This window comes from Bos indicus x Bos taurus, chromosome 6 (genome assembly GCF_003369695.1).
Source record: "Bos indicus x Bos taurus breed Angus x Brahman F1 hybrid chromosome 6, Bos_hybrid_MaternalHap_v2.0, whole genome shotgun sequence".
NCBI classification, from domain to species: domain Eukaryota; kingdom Metazoa; phylum Chordata; class Mammalia; order Artiodactyla; family Bovidae; genus Bos; species Bos indicus x Bos taurus.
The window spans coordinates 5,607,988-5,632,082 of record NC_040081.1 but is presented as its reverse complement, the minus strand read 5'-3'; the positions used below and the strand labels follow the sequence as shown (position 1 = coordinate 5,632,082).

At 40.8% G+C, this 24,095-nt stretch overlaps 1 protein-coding gene across 2 annotated transcripts; it reads right to left on the bottom strand.

Annotated features, from left to right (window-relative positions):
- Positions 1–12,147: 12,147 nt before the first annotated feature.
- Positions 12,148–20,473, bottom strand: MAD2L1 (mitotic arrest deficient 2 like 1). 2 transcript variants are annotated; one of them, XM_027543715.1, is made up of 5 exons: positions 20,257–20,473; positions 19,350–19,496; positions 16,212–16,332; positions 14,691–14,794; positions 12,148–14,000 (listed from the first exon to the last, which is right to left on the bottom strand). In XM_027543715.1, exons 1-5 carry the CDS (start codon positions 20,327–20,329, stop codon positions 13,828–13,830), a joined length of 618 nt encoding a protein of 205 aa, XP_027399516.1. In that variant the 5' UTR covers positions 20,330–20,473; the 3' UTR covers positions 12,148–13,827. The 2 variants fall into 2 exon arrangements, with proteins under 2 accessions (XP_027399516.1, XP_027399517.1); XM_027543716.1 differs by having other exon boundaries at positions 12,148–13,973; positions 20,257–20,455.
- Positions 20,474–24,095: the final 3,622 nt, after the last annotated feature.

The following is a 24,095-nucleotide window of genomic DNA, read 5'->3' as shown; positions in this document are numbered from 1 at the left end:
CTGAGTGACTCACACACAGATGCACACACACACACACCCTTCTCCTCAAAGTGGCAGGTCGTGGTACCCTTAGCCAAAGCTGCAAGCGTGGGGCCAGTGCTCAGACAGGAAGTTTGTATCATCTCCCAAGGTGGATAGTACACTCCTGTTACTTTTAAGGACCCTTACTTGGGCTTTAGAACAGACTGGGCGGAGCAGGCAGGACTTGAAAGTGCTCTAACGATGATTCACCTCCTGATGTCCAGTTGTTCACGTCTCTAATGACATATACCAGAATGAATTGTGGTTGAACCTTTCCACTGCCTCTCCACCCATCCCCATTCTGGTCACTGTCCCTGTGAGTTAACTTCTCTCCTGCTGCCTGCTAATTGATTGCTACCTTCACAAAGAGGGAAACTAATCCTTGGCAGTGAGCATTTGTTCCACTACCCTTTGCTGCCCTCTGCTGACCATACCTGGAAATTATGTTTAACCTTCAAGCCCTTGGTTGAAGGCAGATTTCTAAACAGTGAGTGAATCCTGGCATACAAAAAATGAAATAAATAAAATAACTGATATATCATGCATCATTTTTAAAAGTATAATTCAAAAAATATACATTAAAATGTATTTCAAATTTCAAAAAATAAAATACACAGTGAACTAAATATTTAAACTTACCTTTAAAAAATACAGTCATACCTCAGTATCTATGAGGGGTTAATTCTACCCAGTATGCCCTGTGGATACTGCAATACATGGCTACTCAAGTGCCTTGTGTAAAGTGGTGTAGTATTTACATATAACCTGTGCACATCCTTCTGTATGCTTTATATCATCTATAGATGATAATCTTATAATCTATAGATGCAAGGTAAATATAATGTAAATACTACATAGTAAATATTTACATAGTTGCCAGTGCACAGCAAATTTAAATATTGCTTTTTGGAATTTTCTGGAATTTTGAGGGGAACACTTTTTTATCTTAGGTTGGTTGAATCTGTGGATGTGAAGTCTGTGGGCACATAGGGCCTACAGTACTAGCTTCTATGTACATAAACCCTGCCGTCCACCTTTTCATTCACGGGAGAGGTCTGATAGCACAGATGAAAGTTATGCAACCAGTATTAATCTTTGTCATCATGCATGTGCATGGAAAAACCATAACATTTAGAAGATACCAACAGCAAAAAATAAGAAGGTCCAAGGAGAGCAGATTTAAATTGACCCTTGAAGAAAACAGGAGTCTCTTTACTTAAGAGAACTGAAAAAAATTTTGATTAAACTCCCTGCCCTCCAAAACTTGACATCTGCAGGTCAAGAACCCAAATAATAAGTGGTTAGGAAACAAGAATAATCAAAGAAAAATTTCTTAGGAATTAAAGGTCAGTTCAGTTCAGTTGCTCAGTCATGTCCAACTATTTGCAACCCCATGGACTGCAGCATGCCAGGCTTCCCTGTCCATTACCAACTCCCAGAGCTTGCTCAGACTCATGTCCATCAAGTGAGTGATGCCATCCAATCATCTCATCCTCTGTTGTCCCCTTCCCTCCTGCCTTCAATCTTTCCCAGCATCAGGTTCTTTTCCAATGAGTCAGTTCTCCGCATCAGGTGGCCAAAGTATTGGAGTTTCAGCTTCAGCATCAGTCCTTCCAATGAATATTCAGGACTGATTTCCTTGAGGATGGACTGGTTGGATCTCACTGCAGCCCAAGGGACTCTCAAGAATCTTCTCCAACACCACAGTTCAAAAGCATCATTCTTCAATGCTCAGCTTTCTTTATAGTCCAACTCTCACATCCATACATGACTACTGGAAAAACTATAGCTTTGACTAGACAGACCTTTGTTGGCAGAGTAATGTCTCTGCTTTTTAATATGCTGTCTAGGTTGGTCATAGTATCATTGCCTAAATGAGTAATTTCTTTGAAAGTCTTGAAGATTGAATTTAAGGAATCCGATTTGACCTTGACACTTGGAACATTCATCTTTCCATCTTATGATATAGATTACCTGTTTTTCTCAATAAATAAAGCTATTCAATGTTTCAGTAAGTAGTAATTCATAATGCAGTAATGTAAATGCTATTTCAGTTTATAGAATCAGCATATAAATAAAACTTGGAAGACAATAATAACTATAAAAGAGAATGTAATATTCACATTGATCTTGTAAAAACAAAAGGAAGTTTGAATGTTAAAGGCAGCAGACACATGTGGAAGGTTATGTCAGACACAAATTTTTCTCACCTTCTCAAGATACGCTATCTAAAATTGATGTAACAAAATATGGAGACTAAGCATATTCTTTAAAATTATAGATAACCACCAGAAGAACCAAAATACTGTAACTGGAAAAACTTAGCAATGGATAGATAAAGAAATATGAACTAAATTTATCACCTCTCAGTAGATACTGTCTAAAGTTGATGAACAAGAGGTGGAAGAACTAACGTAAGTTTCAGAGGTATGGTAATAACTAGCAGCAAAATTAAAAAAATGTTTAAAAGTGGGGAGCTGAATTAGATACGGGGAGTAGGAGAATGAGGTCAGGTGGAGAACTTTTCATTCAGCACAACTCTGTACTGTTTGGTTTTTTAAAAAAAAAACTTGCATATGTATTAATTTTACACATTAAAAGTGAAAAAAGCAAGACATTTCTGCAGCTGCAACTCTTGGCACCACTTCCCTCCGCAGCTGCAGTCTTTCTCCTTACACTAACGATCGGTCAGATCCTGCCGAGACAGGAAGGAGGGAAAAAGCAAAGTTTCTGCCCTGAAGTTTAGGTTTAGGTTTTTCTTTTTTGGCTTATGCTTGTGTTTTATCTTTTCAATGGCCCACCTTTTGGAATACTAACTTTTGAATTTAATCTGTGATATCTAGAATCTCCTTAAAGTCTTACTAAACTTTTGTATCCTTCTGTTCCTTTTTCTTAATTAAAAAAAATGAGGTAAATTAGTATATCATATTCATACAGACTTCAGGTAGACAATATTATAAATCAATATTGGTGTACAGTACAAAGTAATCAGTAAGACTAGTAACCAGCCATCACCATACACTTGATCCCCTTCCCTTCTGGTAACCAGCAGTCTGTTCTCTGAATCTATGAGTTTGTTTTTGTTTTGTTTTTTATATTCCATGTAAGAGAAATTATATGGTATTTGTCTTTCTTCATCTGTCTTATTTCACTTAGCAGAATGCCTTCAAGCTCCATCCATGTTGTCACAGATGGCAAGATTTCCTTCATTTATGGCTGCCTACTCTTCTGTTGCCTGGTGGCTCAGAGGTTAAAGCGTCTGCCTGCAATGCGGGAGACCAGGGTTCGATCCCTGGGTTGGGAAGATCCCCTGGAGAAGGAAGTAGCACCCCACTGCAATATTCTTGCCTGGAGAATCCCATGGAGGGAGGAGCCTGGTAGGCACAGTCCACGGGGTTGCAAAGAGTCGGACACAACTGAGCTACTTCACTTTCACTCTTCTGTTGCGTGTGTGTGTGTGTGTGTGTGTGTGTGTGTGTGTGTGTTGCATCTTTATCCATCTTGGACATGTCGATCATTTCCATATTTTGGCTGTTGTAATAATGCTGCAGTGAACACAGGGGTGCATATACCTTTTCAGATTCATGTTTTTCTTTTCTTCAGACAAATACCTGAAAGTTTTGGGTTGGCCAAAAATGTCATTCAGCTTTTTTTCTATAAGATGCTATGGAAAACCCTGAATGAACTTTTTGGCTAACCCAATAGAATTGCTGCATCAGTTAGAAATTCTGTCCTCAATTTTTAAAGAAAACTTCAAAATGTTTTTCACAGTGGTGGAAGCAGTTTACATTCCCACCAACACTACAAGAGTAATCCTGACCCTCTGGTCTTACTGAGGTCCTGGTGTTTTAATTTTGACTCTGGTCACCTACTGCCTATCTGGGTCCAACTCAACCTACCTAGGTAGGAAGGAAAAGGTTATGGAAGAGTGATGACAATCACAATCATCAGAATAAGTAAAGCGGTGTATATTATTAAGTTAAAAAACATAGTGCTAAGGAAGTAGGGTGATGGTCTCTACCCCATTCCTTATATTTTCATGGAGAAAAGTGTACTTCACTCCTAGAAAGAATGTGGTTGGAAGAATTTGGGAGTAGAGGTTTTCTGTAGGCCACAATCTTCCATGAGACAAGAACCTAGACTATCTAAATTTTCTAAGAAGGCAATAATGTCTCACATGTCACTCTGAGACAAAGTAGGCAGCATATATGGGGAGATCGCATGAGTACCACCCAAACAAAACAAGAGAAAGCACAAAGAAGAAATACACACATATATTAAACATTGACAAGCACAGCTGTTGGGCAGTTTCTGGTCAGTGAGTGCAGATTCCGAGACCGTGGACTTGACTCGCGCGCAGCTGGCTGGCCTGCCATGGGACTGAGACCCGCTCTTCTCAAGGCCTCACTCTCTCCAACACAGGTCCCGCCGAGTCGTCTGTCATGTTCTTTGGCTGAGAATAGCAGCGTTGACCCACATTTACACAATTAGAGATTAGGATTTAAAGAAGCTACATTCTTATGAAAGACAGCCCAGGACGCAGCTGCAGATATAGGAAGCCAGACAACTATGTAAGACCCGCTGGCTGCGACTGAGCCCATAACATTGGGAGTGAAGGCATTTGGGCTTTAATTTCTATGGTCTTTTATTTGCAGGGGGAGTTAGTTTTGAGGAAGTCAAATAATAAGAGCTGCCTATTGTTTGAATTTGGAGCGTTTTTACGTTGTTGATCCAGTCTTTGTGTTCATTTCATAAAGTCTGGCGATGTATTTTGGACAGCATGCTAGGACATAATTAGTGATAAGAATAGAATAGGGAGTGAATTTTGAGTTTATGGTGCTGCATGGAATCCTGTCTGACTCATAGTGCTGCTAGAGTCTTTTGTGGGCACAGTGTAATGTCCGTCAGTGGTTCCAACGGGGTGGTCTGTGCAGCAAGGAGCAGAGTGCCGGATGGCGAGAACACGCAGCACTGTGAGCACGCAGCCTGCCCCGCTTAGGGACGGCCACCCTGGCTTATGTCTGACCTCATGAGGCCGCCAGCCTCCCTTCATATCCACGCTGCCTTCGTGATTTTTGTTTGCCTAGCACCCACACTAATACTTCAAAAAAATGTTATGTGTACTTAAAAATCTTTAGCTCGTATGTTAAAATGTGTTATGTATTTTTCTGAATACATATTAAAATACATAATTAGCAAAGTAAAAAAAAAATGCTTATCACCATCACCATGAATATTTCTTTCACACAGATGCCTGGAAGTATTGGGCACCAAAGTAACTGGCATGGTGCGAGCGGAACACGGTGGGGCACGACAGAAGGTCAAAGACCCGGCAAACACTGGGGGCGGGGGGCGGGGTGCACGTTACTCCTGCCTCCAGGTTGCTGCTCTGATCCTGCTGATGGGAGCTGGCACTGGAGAAGTGTTTGCGGCTCCTCTCTCCACTTTCTCTCACACCATCCCAGCAACGAAGAGGAACACTTTCTGAGACTGACAGGAGCTCAGGTCAGGTGCTTTCTAGCTCTACCCTTGGAATTCAGGATGCAGGTCTTCTACTCCCACGCTGGCGCTGGGCTTGAGTGAGCAGGATGGACGTCTTCTGAGTGTTCACAGTTCATTCATGGAGGAGGAGGAGCAAGCCTGTTTCTGCTTTAGGTCTAAGCCTCATCCTCCTACCCAGCACTAATAGGAACCCCATAGTTTAGGTAGTAATAAGTACATTTCAATCTCTTCCTATTTTCTGTGTCTGTTTCTTAAAGCCCATAAAGTAGAAACCCAAATTCCAACACAGCACTTGATACAAAAACAAGTGAAAGAATGCGAGAAGAAAATGTTGATAGAAGAAAATGCTCCTGTTACACAGCAAAACGCTCTGTGTTTATAAACACTTAGTGATAGCTTATTATGAAAAAGAGTCTTTTAAAAAAGTTACACCTTGACAGTCAAATATTGGGGCTGTGAGTTTTCTCTTCTGCAGCCTGGGGTTAGATTCAGTGGTAAGTCTCCTTGGCTGAGGTGGGCACTGGAGCAGGGGAGCTCTTCCTTGTTCCCTAGTCTCCGAGAGGCAGTGGGGTACAGTAGAAAGAATATTGGTTTTGGAGGCAGGTCTGGGAATGTATTCAGGATGTTTGAAGTTGGGCAAATTACTTAACCTACCTGAATCTCACTTTTTACAGGTGTAACATGAAGACAGTTTGTTCTAAGTATTGAGATAATGCGTGTGTGTGTATGTGCATGTGTGTGTACTCAGTCGTGTCTGACTCTTTGCAACCCCATATACCTTAGCCTGCCAGGCTCCTCTGTCCATGGGATTTTCCAGGCAAGACTACTGGAGTGGGTTGCCATTTCCTACTCCAGAGATAATGTATATAATGTACTAACTTGATGCCAGAGCCCATTCCTGTCTACAACTTGAGCTAAAGATACTCTATGAAGGACTCTTCCTACCTACTCAGTGTTCCTTCATGGTTACCCTCTAGGCATCAACAGTTATGAAACCTTCCTTTTGGATCCAGTCCTTCTCTTTCCACACTCTTATCTCCTCGCAGTCCTGAACTGAGGCTTTGGAGCTGTTCCTTACTGCGGAGGACTTGTCACTGAGACTCAGACCTCATCCTTTTCTTTGCTCCATGGCCCTCCCTGTGTCCCCTCACTAGTTCCCAAGGCCAGAGGCTGCAGCCCAAGTCTCTCACTTCTTCACGGGCCCCACCCTCCGGTCTCCTAGAAGGAATGAGACTGAACAGATGTAAAGCATTCATTGGTGCTTGGCACATGGTAGATAATCATTGCCTACAAATTTCCTTTCTTAGATCTGGAAACTTTGAGTTGGTTTCCACAGAGCTGTATTGATTATTATGGTTGAGTACAGCAATCCAAGAATGGTATTTTAGACATGAACTATTTTGGTATTACTGACTCAATCTTTAAAACCACTAACTTCTGCACAGAGACAAGGAGACTGCCCTTCAGATAGAAATCATATCCATGTCTAGGCATCTACTTGATGTATCTGTATCTAACTAGTTTTTAAAGATGTTTGATTGAGATCTTTCCCTTGCATGGAAGCACAGTGTGGTTAGCCTGCTTATGCTCAGAGGCCTTTTCCAGCACAGATGAAATTCCAAGACAATAAAGATTCTGATCTGATGTTAAGTTCCTTTGTGCAAACAAGCTTGCATAGCAAAATGATGCAGATAAATGTAGATGAAAGTGGACCTAGACAAATAAATGAAACTGTATTATGTTTCTCTAGTATAAACATAGATTAAGTGGTAGGAGGACAAAAATAGGTGAAGTGGTAACATAAACTGACTTGTGTAATCACAGGGTCAGCTCTGACATTTTCTCTCTAGGCCTTTTCTAATAGTTCTGTTGCTAGGGCTACAATGTTTTTGCCAGATTGGACCAGGATTGTCCACTCTAATGGAGATTAAGTAGCTCTCCCAGCTAGTTTTTTTTTTTTTTAATAAGCATAGGTTAATTCTGCTGACTTTCAAAGCCATAATCATGAAGAATGGAAAGATTACTAAAGATCTGTTTTTAGAAAATATAACTAATAAAATGTGAAGTTTAATAGGTTTTATTCCATTGTTATTCCAACACAAACTTTGATCATGGTTACAATGAATAAATAACTGAAATACAGTTTCATACATGGAATTTTTAAAAATGAGAAATTATTTACAAGTTAAGCCAAATTAATGCCCCAAGGAGTAATAAACAATTCTCCTGGTAAGTTGGAAAACTGGTTCACAAATGCTTGAAAATTCATACTTGATTTTTTTCCATAGCCACTATAGATAAGGTATAGGAAAATGTCCTCTGTGTTTTGGTGGCTGCCCATCATTGGTCAGAGTCATCTGAGGTGGAAATACAAACTCACCAATGAAACTTAAAGCCCAGTAAAGGAAAACCGACTCATTCTGGACACTCAGTTGGTAACAGGATGTAGACGGTAAGAGTCACTAAGAAAATGGTGAGGAAACACTCCTTTCGATGTGCTTGGTATGGAGTCAAATGAACTTCTGTGGCCATGGACAAAGGAGACCATCTAAACGTTAAAACATAGTGCTGTCTGCATGCCCACTGGCCCTGCAGTGCTTTTTGTGCACTAAAGCATAGGAGTTAAATGAAACGGTTCATGTAAAATGCCTAGCAAAGGACAGATGCTGTGTTTTCCCTCCCGACGTCTTTTTGTAGCCAGAAGTCCCAATGTTAACTTTCAATAAGAAAAGCTGAATATAGTCTTTAGAGTCAAAAGAAATTCACAGTATTAGTGACACCTGGTGGAAAACTTGAGTATTACAATGTAGCATTATTTCAGCTATCCTGAATTTTCACATTTAATAAAATTAAGATGAATCTTACAATTACATGAAACAGAAGGTAAAGAAAAAATTAAATATGTGTGTGGATACCTACTTTATTATGCTAGTAATTTTTCAGTCCATAATTATAAAACATATAGGAGGTTAGGAACCTAAGAACCTGAATGCATACTGGTAATAAAAATGTATTCAGCATCCATGTTTATACAGTGATTAAAATAGAAGCATGTAGCATTTTCGCTGTTCTCAACCTCTTCATAGGCGTCATATGCCAAAGGGGCTCCCTTCCCAAGTTTTCAGATAAAAATTTATTGTAGGGTGTCCTGAGGAGTACCTCAAAGAAATTGCCAGTTGTTTCAATACAGGATTGAGATGAAATACAGGGCCATCCCATTTGAGGTACTGTGGATAGATTCAATAATGATGTTTTAAATGTGAGCCTTAAGTATCAGAGAATCAGTTGCTTTGAGCCAGGGACAGGTTTGAACATTTGCGAACAAAAGAGCAAAAGTATCTCTTACAGGGTCAGCAAACTGTAACCCATGGACCAAATACAGCACATCAGCTTTTTGTTACTGGAACACAGCCATGCTCATTCGTTTACTTACTGTCTGAGGAGCTTTCATAACAACTGACTCACTTGAGTAGGTGCAAGAGACCATATTGGCTGCAGAGCCTAAACTGACCCTTTACAGAAAAAGTTTGCCAATCCCTGGTCTATTAGAGCCTTTCATTCGATTTTCACACCTCTCCCCACCATCTCCTGGGGAGGAGTGTATTTCCCTTTCCCGCTGAAGTTTGGCTTAACCATAAGACTTGCCTTGGTCAGTGGAATGTGGAAAAGCATCAGTGTACAAGTTTGAAGCGAAGCCTCAGAGTTCTGTGCCTCTTCAGCAGTAAAGCGAGAATGAGGCAATCTGCTGACCTGCAGGCTTGAAGGAGAAACAAATGATTGTTGTCACTGTTGGGCTTGTCTGCGTGTTAGTTCCTTAGTCGTGTCTGACTCTTTGCAACTCCATAGACTGTAGCCCACCAGGCCCCTCTGTCCATGGGATCCTCCAGGCAAGAACCCTGGAGGGGGTTGCCATTTCAGCCAATACGTGAGTTTGTTCTGCTGCTGCTAAGTCACTTCAGTTGTGTCCGACACTGTGTGACCCCATAGACGGAAGCCCACCAGGCTCCCCTGTCCCTAGGATTCTCTAGGCAAGAACACTGGAGTGGGTTGCCATTGCCTTCTCCAATGCATGAAAGGGAAAAGTGAAAGTGAAGTCACTCAGTCGTATTTGACCCTCAGCGACCCCATGGACTGCAGCCTACCAGGCTCCTCCATCCATGGGATTTTCCAGGCAGGAGTACTGGAGTGGGGTGCCATTGCCTTCTCCGGAGATCGTTCTACTTCTGCGTAAAAGTACCAGAGGACTGACTTCTCTGTCCAGCTAACGATATGGGGAGAAGGACCCTGAAGACTAGGAAGGGGTTCAGTCCCTTCTGGGGCTCTAGTTCAGACTTTGATGGGCTCAATTGGAACATGTTTTCATTCCTCTACCTATAGTAAGCAGAACTGAGTCAGAGTGCAGAATCTGGAGGCTTACCAGACTCTCTTGGAATCAACTTCTTTAACATGGTGGGGATGTCAGTCACAATTCTTTCCTCTGTTAGATTAAATATTTCCCTTCCAAGGTGAGCCTCAAGGTATAGAAAGAGTGAGACAAGTTCAATGGGAATCGTAGGCCAAAGTTTTTCCAGTCAAGCTTTCTCAATAAAGCTCACAGCTTGGCTTCTTCCTACTCAACTCCAGTAAGTATATTTCTGAATTGATATATAATCTGTAAGAGGTAAAAAAGATCATGACTAGCTCCTCAGAAAACTCGCAATAGTAATATGCAATCTAATTTAACCATCTTAACAATGCTGGCTGCATCAAAGTGATCAAAATATTTAAAAATGCAATTTCCCAGAATTCTTAGTCTTACATCTCAGCTTGTTAGAATGCTAAGGCTCCTCATTGTCACTTTTTTTTTTTTAACTATCCATATTACTCTTTTTGAAACCATCAGTTTGACTCCTTTGGAGATGTCACTGAGTAACACCAGTGACCCATTTGTTAGAGTTCACAAATGTGTGACTTGAGAGTCCTTGGAGCTGCCCTAGTTCTCTAGTTTTCAGCCTTCCCTTTGATTCTTTATGGAGTTAATGTTCTTCCATTAATTTTTTAAAGCCAACTTTTGCTGTTTTTTAAGAGCCTAGCTACTGCAGAATTGGTACCACAGAGTAACTTCTAGGCAACAGACTGTACGGCAGAAGCTCCTACTGAGACCAACATTCAAATCCAGAGCGTGAATTTCTGGACGTAACTCTTGAAAAGAGAGTATGAATCATAATAAATCATCATCATAATAAATCAGTATTAAGATCACTAATATTAAATGCATAAATGACAGACATTTAAGTGTTAGTGGTAATCCATAATGTTGCTACTGGTGTGCTTTTAGGGGAAAGAACCACATTTATTATTCCTATTAGCAAAGAGGCAGTGTTTCCAGAAGCAGTCATTGCTTTCTATAAAGATTTTCAAAGATATTTCCTAAACACAGGACCATAATTTTCAACTCTCTTCATATTTTTACTCAAGTTCTACTTCTGCTTTCCTTCTCAATCTCTCAAACGTCAACAGCCCAAGAATTCGACTGTCTTTTAATAGTGACCGCTATAACGCACCTCACACTGTTTGGAAACAGAGACTCTGTTGTTCTGTTGCTAAGTTGTCTGACTCTTTGCAGAACCCCAGGGTCCTATCCTCCACTGTGTCCTGGAGTTTGCCCATATTCATGTCCATTGATTCAGTGATGTTACCTAACCTTCTCGTCCTCTGCTGCCCTCTTCTCTTTCTGCCTTCAGTATTTCCCAGCATCAGGGTCTTTTCCAATGTGTCAGCTCTTCGCATCAGGTGGCCAAAGTATTGGAGCTTCAGCTTCAGCGTCAGACCTTCTAATGAATATTCAGGGTTGATTTCCTTTAGGATTGACTGGCTTGACCTGCTTCCAGTCCAAGGGACTCTCAGGTCTTCTCCAGCACCACAGTTCAAAACATCAATTCTTCGGCGCTCAGCCTTCTTCACGGTCCAACTCTCATATCCATACATGACTACTGGAAAAACCATAGCCTCAACTAGACGGACCTTTGTTGTCAAAGTAATGTCTCTGCTTTTGAATATGCTGTCTAGGTTAGTCAAAACTTTGCTTCCAAGGAGTAAGCGTCTTTTAATTTCATGGCTGCAATCACCATCTGCAGTGATTTTGGAGCCCCCAAAAATAAAGTCAGCCATTGTGTCGACATCTATTTGCCATGAAGTGATGGGACTGGATGCCATCATCTTAATTTCTGAATGTTGAGCTTTAAAGCCAACTGTTTCACTCTCCTTTTTCACTTTCATCAAGAGTCACATCTTTTCTTCCAAGGAGCAAGTGTCATTTAATTTCATGGTTGCAGTCACCATCCACAGCAATTTTGGAGCCCAAAAAAATCTGTCACTGCTTCCACCTTTTCCCTATTTGCTGTAAAGTGATGGGGCCAGATGCCATGATCTTTGTTTTTTGAATACTGAGTTTTGACCATCCCTAAATCAACACAATTTCCACTTCTACATAACTGATTTTCTTATTCAGGAAAAAAAGACATGGGTGGACCTAAGTTAGATACTTTCAGCTCCTCTCTGGGGATGGCTTTTACAGCAGTATACATGATACCCATCATCAAAGACTGGTACCTATTTGTCCAGCAGCACCAAGAGATGAAAGAATGCAAGACATCGCCCTTTATTCTCAACAAGCACCCAGCTGGATCAGAGAAAGATTATTCCAAGTGAAATAACACAAACACACAATGAAATAAACCTCTTTGGTTACTTTATGGTCCTTTGTCATATACTTTCCTCTCCTTCATAAGATCTCAAGCTTTAGAAAGGCCAGGACTTTGTTTCATTCTTTGTAATACTTGGCATGCAGTATTCTTATTCTACACATTAACAGATGCTCATTATGTAATTTTTGAATGAATGGATACAGATTATGTATATTTACTTAATAGTGAAGGTTGAATAAATACATATAAAGATCTTAAAACAGTGTCTGCTACTACATACTTAAAAAAATGAATTATTACAAAATGAGCTAAGATTTAGTATAGAGATTAGAAAGCAATTTTTGTAAGTTTGCCTTAAACTGACTCTGGAAAAATAGGTGGGAACTGAAAGAACATACCTGATGAGAGTATTAATGAAGGCACAGGCAGAGGAATAAACATAATGTTTAAGTATACAGCTGACCTTTGAACAACACTTTGAATTGTGCAGGTCCACTTATATTTGGCTATTTTTCAATAGTAAATACTATAGTACCACATGACCCATGGTTGGTTGAATCCATGGGTTTGGGGTGACCACAGATATGAAGGGCTGGCTATAAGTTTTACTGGGATTTTCAATTGCTTAGAGGGTCAGTGTTCCAACCCCCATGTTGTTCAAGGGTCACTGATAATAAACCTAAGAGCATAGAAAGGTTGTATACAATCTAACATTTGCTAAACTCAATTAATTCCAAGTGACATTTATCATTTTACATAAAGAACAATGTTTATTTTAAATCTACTGTTATAGGGTGAAGGAGGTTTAATAAAAGTTTGTCCAATAAATTGTAAGTACCTCAAGACTTACTCTACTTTGTATCCTTAGGCCCTCCCTACAATATAGTAGGCACAAGAAATAATATGCCGTACTGAATCCATAATAACTACGTAACTGTATCAATACACCAATATAAAAGATTTAATACAAATTTAAAACATACACATTTAACTTTATTTCATCATTGCCATTTAAAGCTTGATTTTATAAAACATAAAAGACATTCTTAAGCGTTCTGTATCACAACAATTTGAAAAGTGGGAATATCCACAGCTTTATAGGCTCAAGTTACATACATTAAACTCAAATAATTGGACATTTTTTCAATACAGAAACTATACAAATGAAATAAATGACAAGAGAATGCAATAGGAGAAATATGTCACTACTTATGGACTATCATTAGTTACTTTCAGGATGTAAATGAAGATTCTGAATATTCATATTTCTTTTGTTCTATTTCATATTTAAATATTTCTCTACATTCTGAGTCAAGTTACTTGACCAAAAGTCTGATTTAGAAAGGTATTTAGCAAAAGTTTTTCCACCTATGGTTACTACCTCCAAAGGAAGTAACACTGCAGTACTGATGCAATCTGTGCAGTAACTTATGTCAACCCTCTGGAAAGTCAGATAGGTACCAAAAACGGAACAATTTTGCACAGATTCAGTTAAGTATCATGTTAAGTTTTCCTCATCTAAAAATTAACCAATGAAATAAAACATACCAACTACAGTTGATCTGGTAGGAAAACCACATTTGAGAGTTACAAGTACGTTATTGTCCATATCTCATCCTCAGTCATTGACAGGAATTTTGTAGGCTACCATGCTATTTACTTTGTGAATTGTGGTAGTAAATGAACGAAGACGAACTTCCTCAGAATTGGTAATGAACTGTGGTCCCGACTCTTCCCATTTTTCAGGTACAACCAGATCTTTGTCTGTATAAATGAGCAGATCAAATGAACCTAAATTGGAGATAAAATCATTAAAGTACATTATTTTTTTTCCAAAGTAGAAGAACCCTCCTTGTCTCTCTCACATTTTGAACCACCCAAAGTATTAGAAAAGATAGTTTAGCCTGGTCTGTAATGACTAGTCCATTGCTTTTCCTCCATAGAAATTTACTGTATTACAGAAAATATTGTACTCCTTTTGCTTTATCTTATGAAAACTTCAAGTTTGCTTTTTTTAAAAAGAGAAAACCATTATCTGCAGAAAGTATGGAGTCAATCACACAGGACAGCATAAAGGCAACCTGAAGGAAAGCTAACATCTGGGCTCTGTGACTGATGTAGCCTGGGGCCTAGAGCAGTGTCTCGCATATAGTAGGCATTCGGGAAATATCTGATAAGGTAGAAAAGCAAGACAGTTATGGCTAGCCTTAAAAATATACATAAAAAATTGAGATAATGAATAGGATTACATTAAGACATTCAAGAATGAATACTGTGGAATACTTTCATTCCTTGCCTTTTCAGAATTTCCAAATTTCTAGAATGCATATAACACTACTTCTACTTTATAATGGGTTTTTCATTTTTATTATGTAATATTAATAATTAAGAAAAAATTTAATAAAGGGCTTAGTCTTAAAATAGTAGCTTAGTCTTTTCCCTGACAAATTTTAAGTCAATGTGAAGTTGTATAATACTTACAAGAAACTTCCAACAGTGGCAGAAATGTTACTGTAGCTGTGATCTGTCTGATCACTGAACGGATTTCATCTTGGATAGCTTTCTGAGACTTTTCTCTGGGTGCACTATTGAAGAAACCAAATCAATTTAAGTGTTAACAAATTATTTAAAACACTGGTAAGACTGATTAAATGTTTCCAAGATCAAATAATTAATACATTAAAATGGATTTTTTATTGTAAGTTATATCATTAGGGCCTATATACCACAAGAGGCATATGCATTTTTATTATTTCATTTATCATTCCAGTCATTTTCTAGGGGTGGTCTTAAAACCAGGTCATTTGTCAGCAGATAATCAGAAAACTGGCCAAGTGCTTCAAGTTAGGAAAACTACAGCACCTTTCAAAAAATGAAAATAATATCTAAAGTATTTTGTTGGTACATTTTTCGTAATGTTTAATTCCCTACTGCCTCAAATAAGATATTACATTAAATATCAAATTATTTTTATAAGCTAAAAATTTACTAAAATAAACCAAAGGCTTCAGAAGCAAACTACATTTCATTATGAAAAATGATTCTGAATTTACCAGTAAGCAAGCCTAGGACAATGCTAGACATGATCATATAAGCATTTCCCATTCAGGTGGTCTGGAAACTTTTTATGAAGTGTCTAAGAAAATTTGGGGCATTCAGTGAAATACAATAGAGCTGAATCTTAGGCTTGGGGAATCTAGGATAACCCCTGATGGTTAAAAGTACCTTTAAACAATTCACTAAATGGGCCACCAGGTACATACTACCATAAACACTGAAGGGTGAGATTCACCAATTTACTCTATAGGCAATTATGTTAAAAGTTCACTGTCTTATATAAGACAGTGAACTATTCTTTGCCACATGAGACTAAGGATCAAATTAAACATCCTAGCCATTAAAAAGAATACACTTGAATCAGTTCTAACGAGGTGGAGTTCTAACGAAACTGGAGCCTATTATACAGAGTGAAGTAAGCCAGAAAAACACCAATACAGTATACTAAAGCATATATATGGAATTAGAAGATGGTAACGATAACCCTGTATGCGAGACAGCAAAAGAGACACAGGTGTATAGAACAGTCTTTTGGACTCTCCGGGAGAGGGAGAGGGTAGGATGATTTGGGAGAATGGCATTGAAACATGTATAATATCATATAAGAAACAAATCACCAGTCCAGGTTCGATGCAGGATACAGGATGCTCGGGGCTGGTGCACTGGGATGACCCAGAGGGATGGTATGGGGAGGGCGGTGGGAGGGGGGTTCAGGATGGGGAACATGTGTGCACCCATGGAGGATTCATGTTGATGTATGGCAAAACCAATACAATATTGTAAAGTAATTAGCCTCCAATTAAAATAAACAAATTTATATTAAAAAAAACAAACATCCTAGAAAAAAATTGTACTTTATATGAAACTTGTTCAATATAATTAGAACTCATTTGGTAAAGAAAATAAATTTTAAAACATACGAAAATGGAAGTAGTTCCTACTTACCTGTCATCTTTTGCAGTCTTGTCACACTCAATATCAAACTGCCATCTTTCAAGGACCTCTCCACTTTCAATATTTGAGATGACTACCACCAGTTTCTGAACTGAACACTTGTATAACCATTCTGCAATACACAAAACAAGGCATCTCTTTTAGTTTACTGCATTACAAAGCAACTCTCCTCTCATGACCAACTTCCTATCCTCAGCAAATCTGTCCCACTGCTATTTTGGTTCTCCTCCAAATTGTGCAGAAAATTTGCCCCATCAATGGCCTAGCTCCCAATTTCAAATTCTCAGTATTTGTGCCAGGTATAGCACTGGGTGCTAAGACAGTGAACATGAGGTACTTCCATCCTAATCCAAGGGAAGGGTGAAGGAGATGTCATTAAGCTAATTACAATAAATGTGAAATTATAACTGCTGTAACTGCTATGATGGTGCAGTTTCCTATGACATAATAGCAGTTACCTATGATGGTGCAACATATACTACAATTAAAGCATAGAATAGGAAATTCTGACTGAGCGGGGTTTGAGTTTTGTTCTAAGAGACAACAATATACATATGCAAAACAGGCAAGAGGGTATAGGTTTTAAAATATGAAATGATGGATTTATGTTGACGGTGTGAGGTCTTAGTTGCGGCATGTGGGATCTCACTGCTAAAGCTATAGGTCTTGGACTCAAAACAGAGCACTGGATCAGAGGACTGAAAGGAGGCCAATACAACTGCAATTTAAGAAAGGGAGGATGAACAAGGCTGGTCTGACAAGAATAATGGGCCGGACCACACAAGGTCATGAGCGCCAAATTAAAGATGTTACACTATAAGAACTAAGGAGGTCATTACTGTGTTTGAAGCAGAGTATGATGTGACTCAAGTTGTATTTGAAAACTATCCTTCTGGATGTGATGTAGAAAGTAAACTGGAAGTAAACAGGGGATCTAGGGCACTAATTCATGAATAACTCAAGCAAGAGCGAATAAAGACTTAGAGAAAGATATACTGGTAGAGATGGAGCAGTAGACAGATTCAAGAGATTTCATGGTTAAAACTGTTAAGATTTATTGGATTACCTCAGGGTAAGGAAGAGGAATGAATCAGGGATATCTCCCAAGTTTCTGATTATATCAGTAATCGGATGGTTGATCCAGTCACCAAGAGGAAAGAGAACTGAAATAGAGATGATCCTAAATTCAGTTTTTAATACACCGAGTGTGAAGTGGTATATTATATAGCTGCATAAAGACATTAAGGGAGTCACTCAATATATGAGCCAAGAGTTAGGAGAGGCTTTGGTTAGATATTGGTTCATGAGTCAGATACATAAGTTGTTACTAGAAGTATGTACATGTAAGAGGTCAACTAGAGAGAGATTACAGTAAGAGGGCCTCAGACTGAGCCCTCAATCTTAGAAACTGAGAATACTTTATTCAGGAATCAGCAGGTTTTTTTTTTTTTTAAAGATATGATAGAAAATATTTTAGAAATATTGAAGGCTTTGGGTCACCTACGTAGCATAGTCTTCTTTAAAATGTAATATTCTTAGCTTGCAAGCAGTACAAAATAAGCCACTTGCTGGATCTGGCTTGTTGGCCTCGCTCACTCCTGGCATATGTGAACAACTTTTACCAGCTTACTGGTGAAAAAGAGATTGAGTGGTAATTTGAAGATATGGGGAAGTTGGTGATTTTTTTTTTCTCTTAAAAATGGAAATGAAACCAATGGGAATAATCCAAATGGAAACAAATAAATTGACAACATAAGAGAGGAAATAGGGTAAAGTTCCTAAGGCTAGAGAAGTGGAATTTAAAAGACTGAATAATTTGCCTGTAAAGCATTTCCTCCATTTTAACTAAAAGGGAGAAATTAATAGGAAAGTGTAGATACATCTGACAAGAAATGTTATTGGTCTCAAAGGACACAAACCAAAAACCAGTAACTTAGGCAAGGCTGGCTTGCTACTTCTTCAGATTAAGATGAAGATATACATCCATAGTTGCCTAGAGGTTCCATAGCAAACAATCTGAGTGCAGCCGTAGGAATGACTATGGGTGGCTTAGCTCTGAAGTTAATGAAAACGCAATGATGTAATCTGAAAATGAAGCTAGTTGAAACAACAAAAGTGATTCAGGAATTTTAAAGTAAAAAAAAAAAAAAAATGCGGCTGTAGTATTTTTAGAACTAGTATTTTGGAAGACTTAATGAGCAGAAAGGGAGAAACACTTTACAACACAGAGAAATTAGAAATGAGAATCCTAAGTGGAGAGAAATATGAAAAAGAAACTAGTAGAAATTCTAGAGATAAAAGGAATAGATAGAGCATACTAATCTAACAATACTGCAACTTCTTGAGCTAAAAGAAGAAAATGAGTGTGCAGACAGAAAAGGCTTACTGACTCACAGGCATGATTTAAAAAAAAAAAAAAGACAAATGGAAACAGGTGAAAAATAAGAAAATTCCAATGAGTGCTGTTATTTAGTAGTTCCTTCTTTTTAAAGTTTAGTTCCCTAAGTTGAATCTGATTTTAGTTTCTTCATCTTAATGATGGCTTTAGATTCCAAGCAACTACAAAAAATATATGCAGTGGATTTTTCTCAGATAACGAACGCCATCATAATTACATAAAATTCCAATGTGTTCTATCATCCCTGAAGGAGTTGATGGAGATTGTTTTGTTAAGCCATATCAGATTCCGAACCTTAAAATATTCAGCCTACTCAAAAGTGGAGGAAGGGTGGGAATTCTTTCAATTTGTATGTTATTTGCTTCCCTCCCAACTGGTTCACTGTATCGGAGATGGTAGTGCGGTTTACACTACCCTATACAGAGCTGAAAAATGACCACCAAGAAGCTAGAAAATGTGGATCGTAGGTGTGCTCGTATCCAACTCTTTACAACCCAATGGACTGTAACCTGCCCGGCTTCTCTGTCCATGGGATTATCCTGACAAGAATACTGGAGTGAGTTGGCATTTCCTCTTCAAGGGGATCTTCCAGACTCAGGATGGAACCTGGGTCTTCTGTGTCTCCTACATTGGCAGGTGGATTCTTTACCACTGAGTCACCTGGGAAGCCCCGAGGATCCTATTAACATTAAGGCCTGCAAAACTCAAAACTGTGTCCAACAATAAAATACCTTTTAGTTGATCCACCACATTATTTAGGTATTTTATGAGCTCAGGATCAGTAGTTACAAGCAAGGTGAGTCCATATTTCTGCACCCGAGTAAAGGTTTCCGATGGATATATGCCACGCTGATATAAAATACTGTTGATGCCAAATGCTGAAAACGTAAGAAATATTAAAGTCATCATCACGTTGTAACTTCAGGGGAAATAAAGCATATGTAGATGGGGCTATGGTTTCATTAATAAAGTTATAAATGTCTAAACACGTGTTTGTGTTTTGCTGAAAGCCGAGTAGGTACAAAGTGGCATTAAAAAAAATCCTTAAAATCTTGCGTCTAAGTGATAGCTGCATTTATGTGGCAACAGAAGGAAAATGCCAAACTGTACTAATCTACCAGTGCCAAATTCCATTTCATTGTAAAACAAGTCCAAATGCCTATTTTATGATTAGAGGGTGTCAAAACAGGCAACTGGCAGACGGGTACCAAGCCCGGGCAGGCCTCTTCCCGTCTCTCTTTCCTCCTCTTATCCTCACCAGTCTTGCCAGGTTCTGTCAGCAGGTACACCTGGCCGAGCTCAGAACAGCTCTTCCCGAAGTCTAGCCCGTCACAGTCCACCCGCGAGGCCCCTCGCCGTTGGGGGCCGGGGGTGTGGGAGGAGCTCTGCATTGGAAAGAAACGCTCCCGCAAAGGGGCCCCCCACAAGGCGGGCCCCTGCAGCGCCCGGGCCGCCTCCTCCGCCGGGAGCAACACGAGCGGAGGCGGCGCCCGCCGCCCCATTTCCTGATCCCTCCTGCCGGCACCGGAGGCCGCGGTACAAGGGCCGGGATTCGGGGCCGCTCCGGCCGAGCCGCGGGCCTGCGGGCGGCCTGCGCTCGGCTCTCCCCGCCCTCCGCCCCGCGCGAGGAGAACTTACAGAAGAACTCGGCCACGATCTCGGCGCTCCCGCGCAAGGTGATGCCTTGCTCCCGGGAGAGTTGCAGCGCCATGGCCAGGCCCACGGAGGACGGTACACGCTTCCACCCAGCAGACAGCGACGCCAGGGGCTTCCGGAGCAGTTCCCCGCCACTCGTTTCAAAACGAACGACGCAGGACGCCGTCGCGCCCTTTGCGCAGGCGCAGAGCGCGTCTAGACCCCTTCCGTCGTGCCCTTTGCGCAGGCGCAAAGCGCCTCTAGACCCCCGCCTGTCGCACCCCTTGCGCAGGCGCGAAGTGCCTCTAGACCCCGCCCTGCGCGGTGGTGTCCGGCGGGTTCTCTCGTCCCCTGTGGGAGCGACGGTTCGCGCAGGCGCACTGGGGAGGCGTGGCGGCGCCGTTCCCGGGTGGTGACACCTGGCCGGGTTCCTGCTGTAGTTGTGGGCTGGCTGGCGGGCTGGCGGCTAGAGGGGGAGACGGTAGGTCCAGGTTTTAGTGGCCGCTCTCTGGGTCTGCGGACAGAGCGACCTAGGAGCACAATTCCCGAGTTTGAGAGATTCTTTGAAAGTTTTATGAACTGTCCGCCACCCTGAGTGGCCCCAGTGATCCTTAGTCAGCGGTCGGAACTTGCTAGGTGCTCTGGGAGTTTGCTTCCCCAGTGGCTCAGACGGTGAGGACTCTGCAATGCCGGAGACCTGCAATGCACGATCCCTAGGTTGGGAGGATTCCCGGGAGAAGGGAATGGCAAAGCACTTCAGGATTCTTCCCCGGGGAATTTCATGGGCAGAGGAGCCTGGCAAAGAGTCGGACGCGACTGAGTGCCTAACACTTTCAGTTTCTTTCAAAGCAGCTGCGTGCCGCAAACAAGGTTTTAGAGATATTACTGTGCCGGCGTGGTGTTTTCCTGAGAAAGTGGGCTAGGGATGAAAGGGACGAACAGAATCCCTTTTTCTTTCCCTCGTCCTGGCTCAGCTCGCGTCTACCCCCGACCCCGCTGCTAGGCGGAGCCTGGGGGCAGCAAAAATCTGCGTCTGATAGTCCAGGCTCTACTCTGTGTACCCCACCACCCCTAGACAGATGGTCAGGGAATAAAAGTCCTCTTACCAAAAAGGCTCGTCAACACTGAAGAGCTTCTCCGTGAATTTTGACTCAAATCCAGTGGCTTTTAATGTTTCTATGAGAAGTATTAAGCAGATGTTGTTTAGTCGCTAAGTGGTGTCTGCCTCTTTTCCGACCTCATGGACTTGTAGCCTGCCAGGCTCTTGTGTCCATGGGGTTCTCCCTGCAATAATACTGGATTAGGTTTCCATTTCCTCCTCCTCCAGGGGGTCTTCCCCCACCCAAGAATCAAACCGGCTCCTCCTGCATTGGCAGGCGGATTCTTTACCACTGAGCCACCAGGGAAACCCAATTAAGCAGATAGTGCACTACTAATGTCATGTCAATTGTGAAGCAATTGTATTCCTACAGCAGGTGGAGAAATTATTTGTGAAATGAAGTCTGAGAAACCTGCCCAGATGTAGTTATTTAATTATATAAGAAAGTGCCTGAGTGTATTAGTTTTCTATTGATGTGGAACAAATTAGTGTGTGACACATTAGTGGTTTAAAAAAAAACAACACCCATTTATTATCTCAGTCCTTAGATCGAGAGTCTGGGCATGGCATGGCTGGGTGCTCTATGTAGCCTGGTAAGTTTGAAGTAAAGGCACCTGGCTGCACGAGAGATCTCACCTAAACTCCGGGTTTGAGGTCCTTGGTTCCTGGCAGAATTAATATCTTTGTTCTTAAATTGAGGTCCTCATTGGGTTGCTAGCTTTTGGCCAGAGGCCAGTCTTGAGCCCTTGTCACACTTCCACCCTCTCTGTCTTTCCAAGGAGGTCCTTTTTAACAGCTCATGTGATTAAGTCAGACGCAGGCAGGTGATTTCCTCTTTGTTAAACCTAATCTTCAAACTACCACACAGTTGCACTCATCTCACACGCTAATAAAGTAATGCTCAAAATTCTCCAAGCCAGGCTTCAGCAATACATGAACCATGAACTTCCAGATGCTCAAGCTGGTTTTAGAAAAGGCAGAGAAACCAGAGATCAAATTGCCAACATCCGCTGGATCATGGAAAAAGCAAGAGAGTTCCAGAAAAACATCTGTTTTTGCTTTATTGACTATGCCAAAGCCTTTGACTGTGTGGATCACAATTAACTGTGGAAAAACCTGAAAGATGTGGGAATACCAGACCACCTGACCTGCCTCTTGAGAAACCTGTATGCAGGTCAGGAAGCAACAGTTAGAACTGGACATGGAACAAGAGACTGGTTCCAAATAGGAAAAGGAGTACATCAAGGCTGTATATTGTCACCCTGCTTATTTAACTTACATGCAGAGTACATCATGAGAAACGCTGGGCTGGAGGAAGCACAAGCTAGAATCAAGATTGCTGGGAAAAATATGAATAACCTCAGATATGCAAATGACACCACCCTTAAGGCAGAAAGTGAAGAGGATCTAAAAAGCCTCTTGATGAAAGTGAAAGAGGAGAGTGAAAAAGTTGGCTTAAAGCTCAACATTCAGAAAATGAAGATCATGGCATCTGGTCCCATCACTTCATGGGAAATAGATGGGGAAACAGTGGAAACAGTGTCAGACTTTATTTTTGGGGGCTCCAAACTCACCAAAGATGGTGATTGCAGCCATGAAATTAAAAGACGTTTACTCCTTGGAAGGAAAGTTATGACCAACCTAGATAGCATATTGAAAAGCAGAGACATTACTTTGCTAACAAAGGTCCGTCTAGTCAAGGTTATGGTTTTTCCAGTAGTCATGTATGGATGTGAGAGTTGGACTGTGAAGAAAGCTGAGTGCTGAAGAATTGATCCTTTTGAACTGTGGTGTTGGAGAATACTCTTGAGAGTCCCTTGGACTGCAAGGAGATCCAACCAGTCCATTTTGAAGGAGATCAGCCCTGGGATTTCTTTGGAAGGAATGATGCTAAAGCTGAAACTCCAGTACTTTGGCCACCTCATGCGAAGAGTTGACTCATTGGAAAAGAGTCTGATGCTGGGAGGGATTGGGGGTAGGAGGAGAAGGGGATGACAGAGGATGAAATGGCTGGATGGCATCACCGACTCAATGGACGTGAATTTGAGTGAACTCCAGGAGTTGGTGATGGACAGGGAGGCCTGGCGTGCTGCGATTCATGGGGTCGCAAAGAGTTGGACATGACTGAGTGACTGAACTGAACTGAATCTTCAGAATGATTTTGCCTCATAAATACATGTCTGGCCACACTCAAGGGGAGGGATTATATAGGATATGTTCCCTAGATACCACAAATTTGGGGGGCCATCTTAGAACTCTGCCTATACACAGTGTTATATATCAGAATTTAATCCGTTTGAAGAGTGAAACAGGTATATAGGTAATAAGCTGACTTGATCCAGTAATACTTTCCTTACATCTTTTAGTCTCTGTGGTACAAGTGTGTTTGTGTGTCTTTAAATCACCTCCTTTTCATTTCTGCCACCAGAATTTTGGGTTAGAGCCACGCTGGTAGAGCATGATGCCCACCTTTCTCCGTGTAGAAACTGTCTCTCTTTCTAAGGAGCTTACTGCTTAGCACTTCAGGAAAGACATCCTTCAGTTTCACAATACTATAGGTTGTAAATTTTTTGAAGAAAATGATACAAGTAATCATTAGTATCAGTATAATTTGGGAATTCTAGAAGGCTGGTGAAATATATGAGGTTTCCATCTATAGAGGAAGTATTTGTTAGTACTTTCTTTGTGTTCTTAAGAACTTAAGTTCATGTGACTTAAGAACTTGAAATATGCGGGTTTGAAT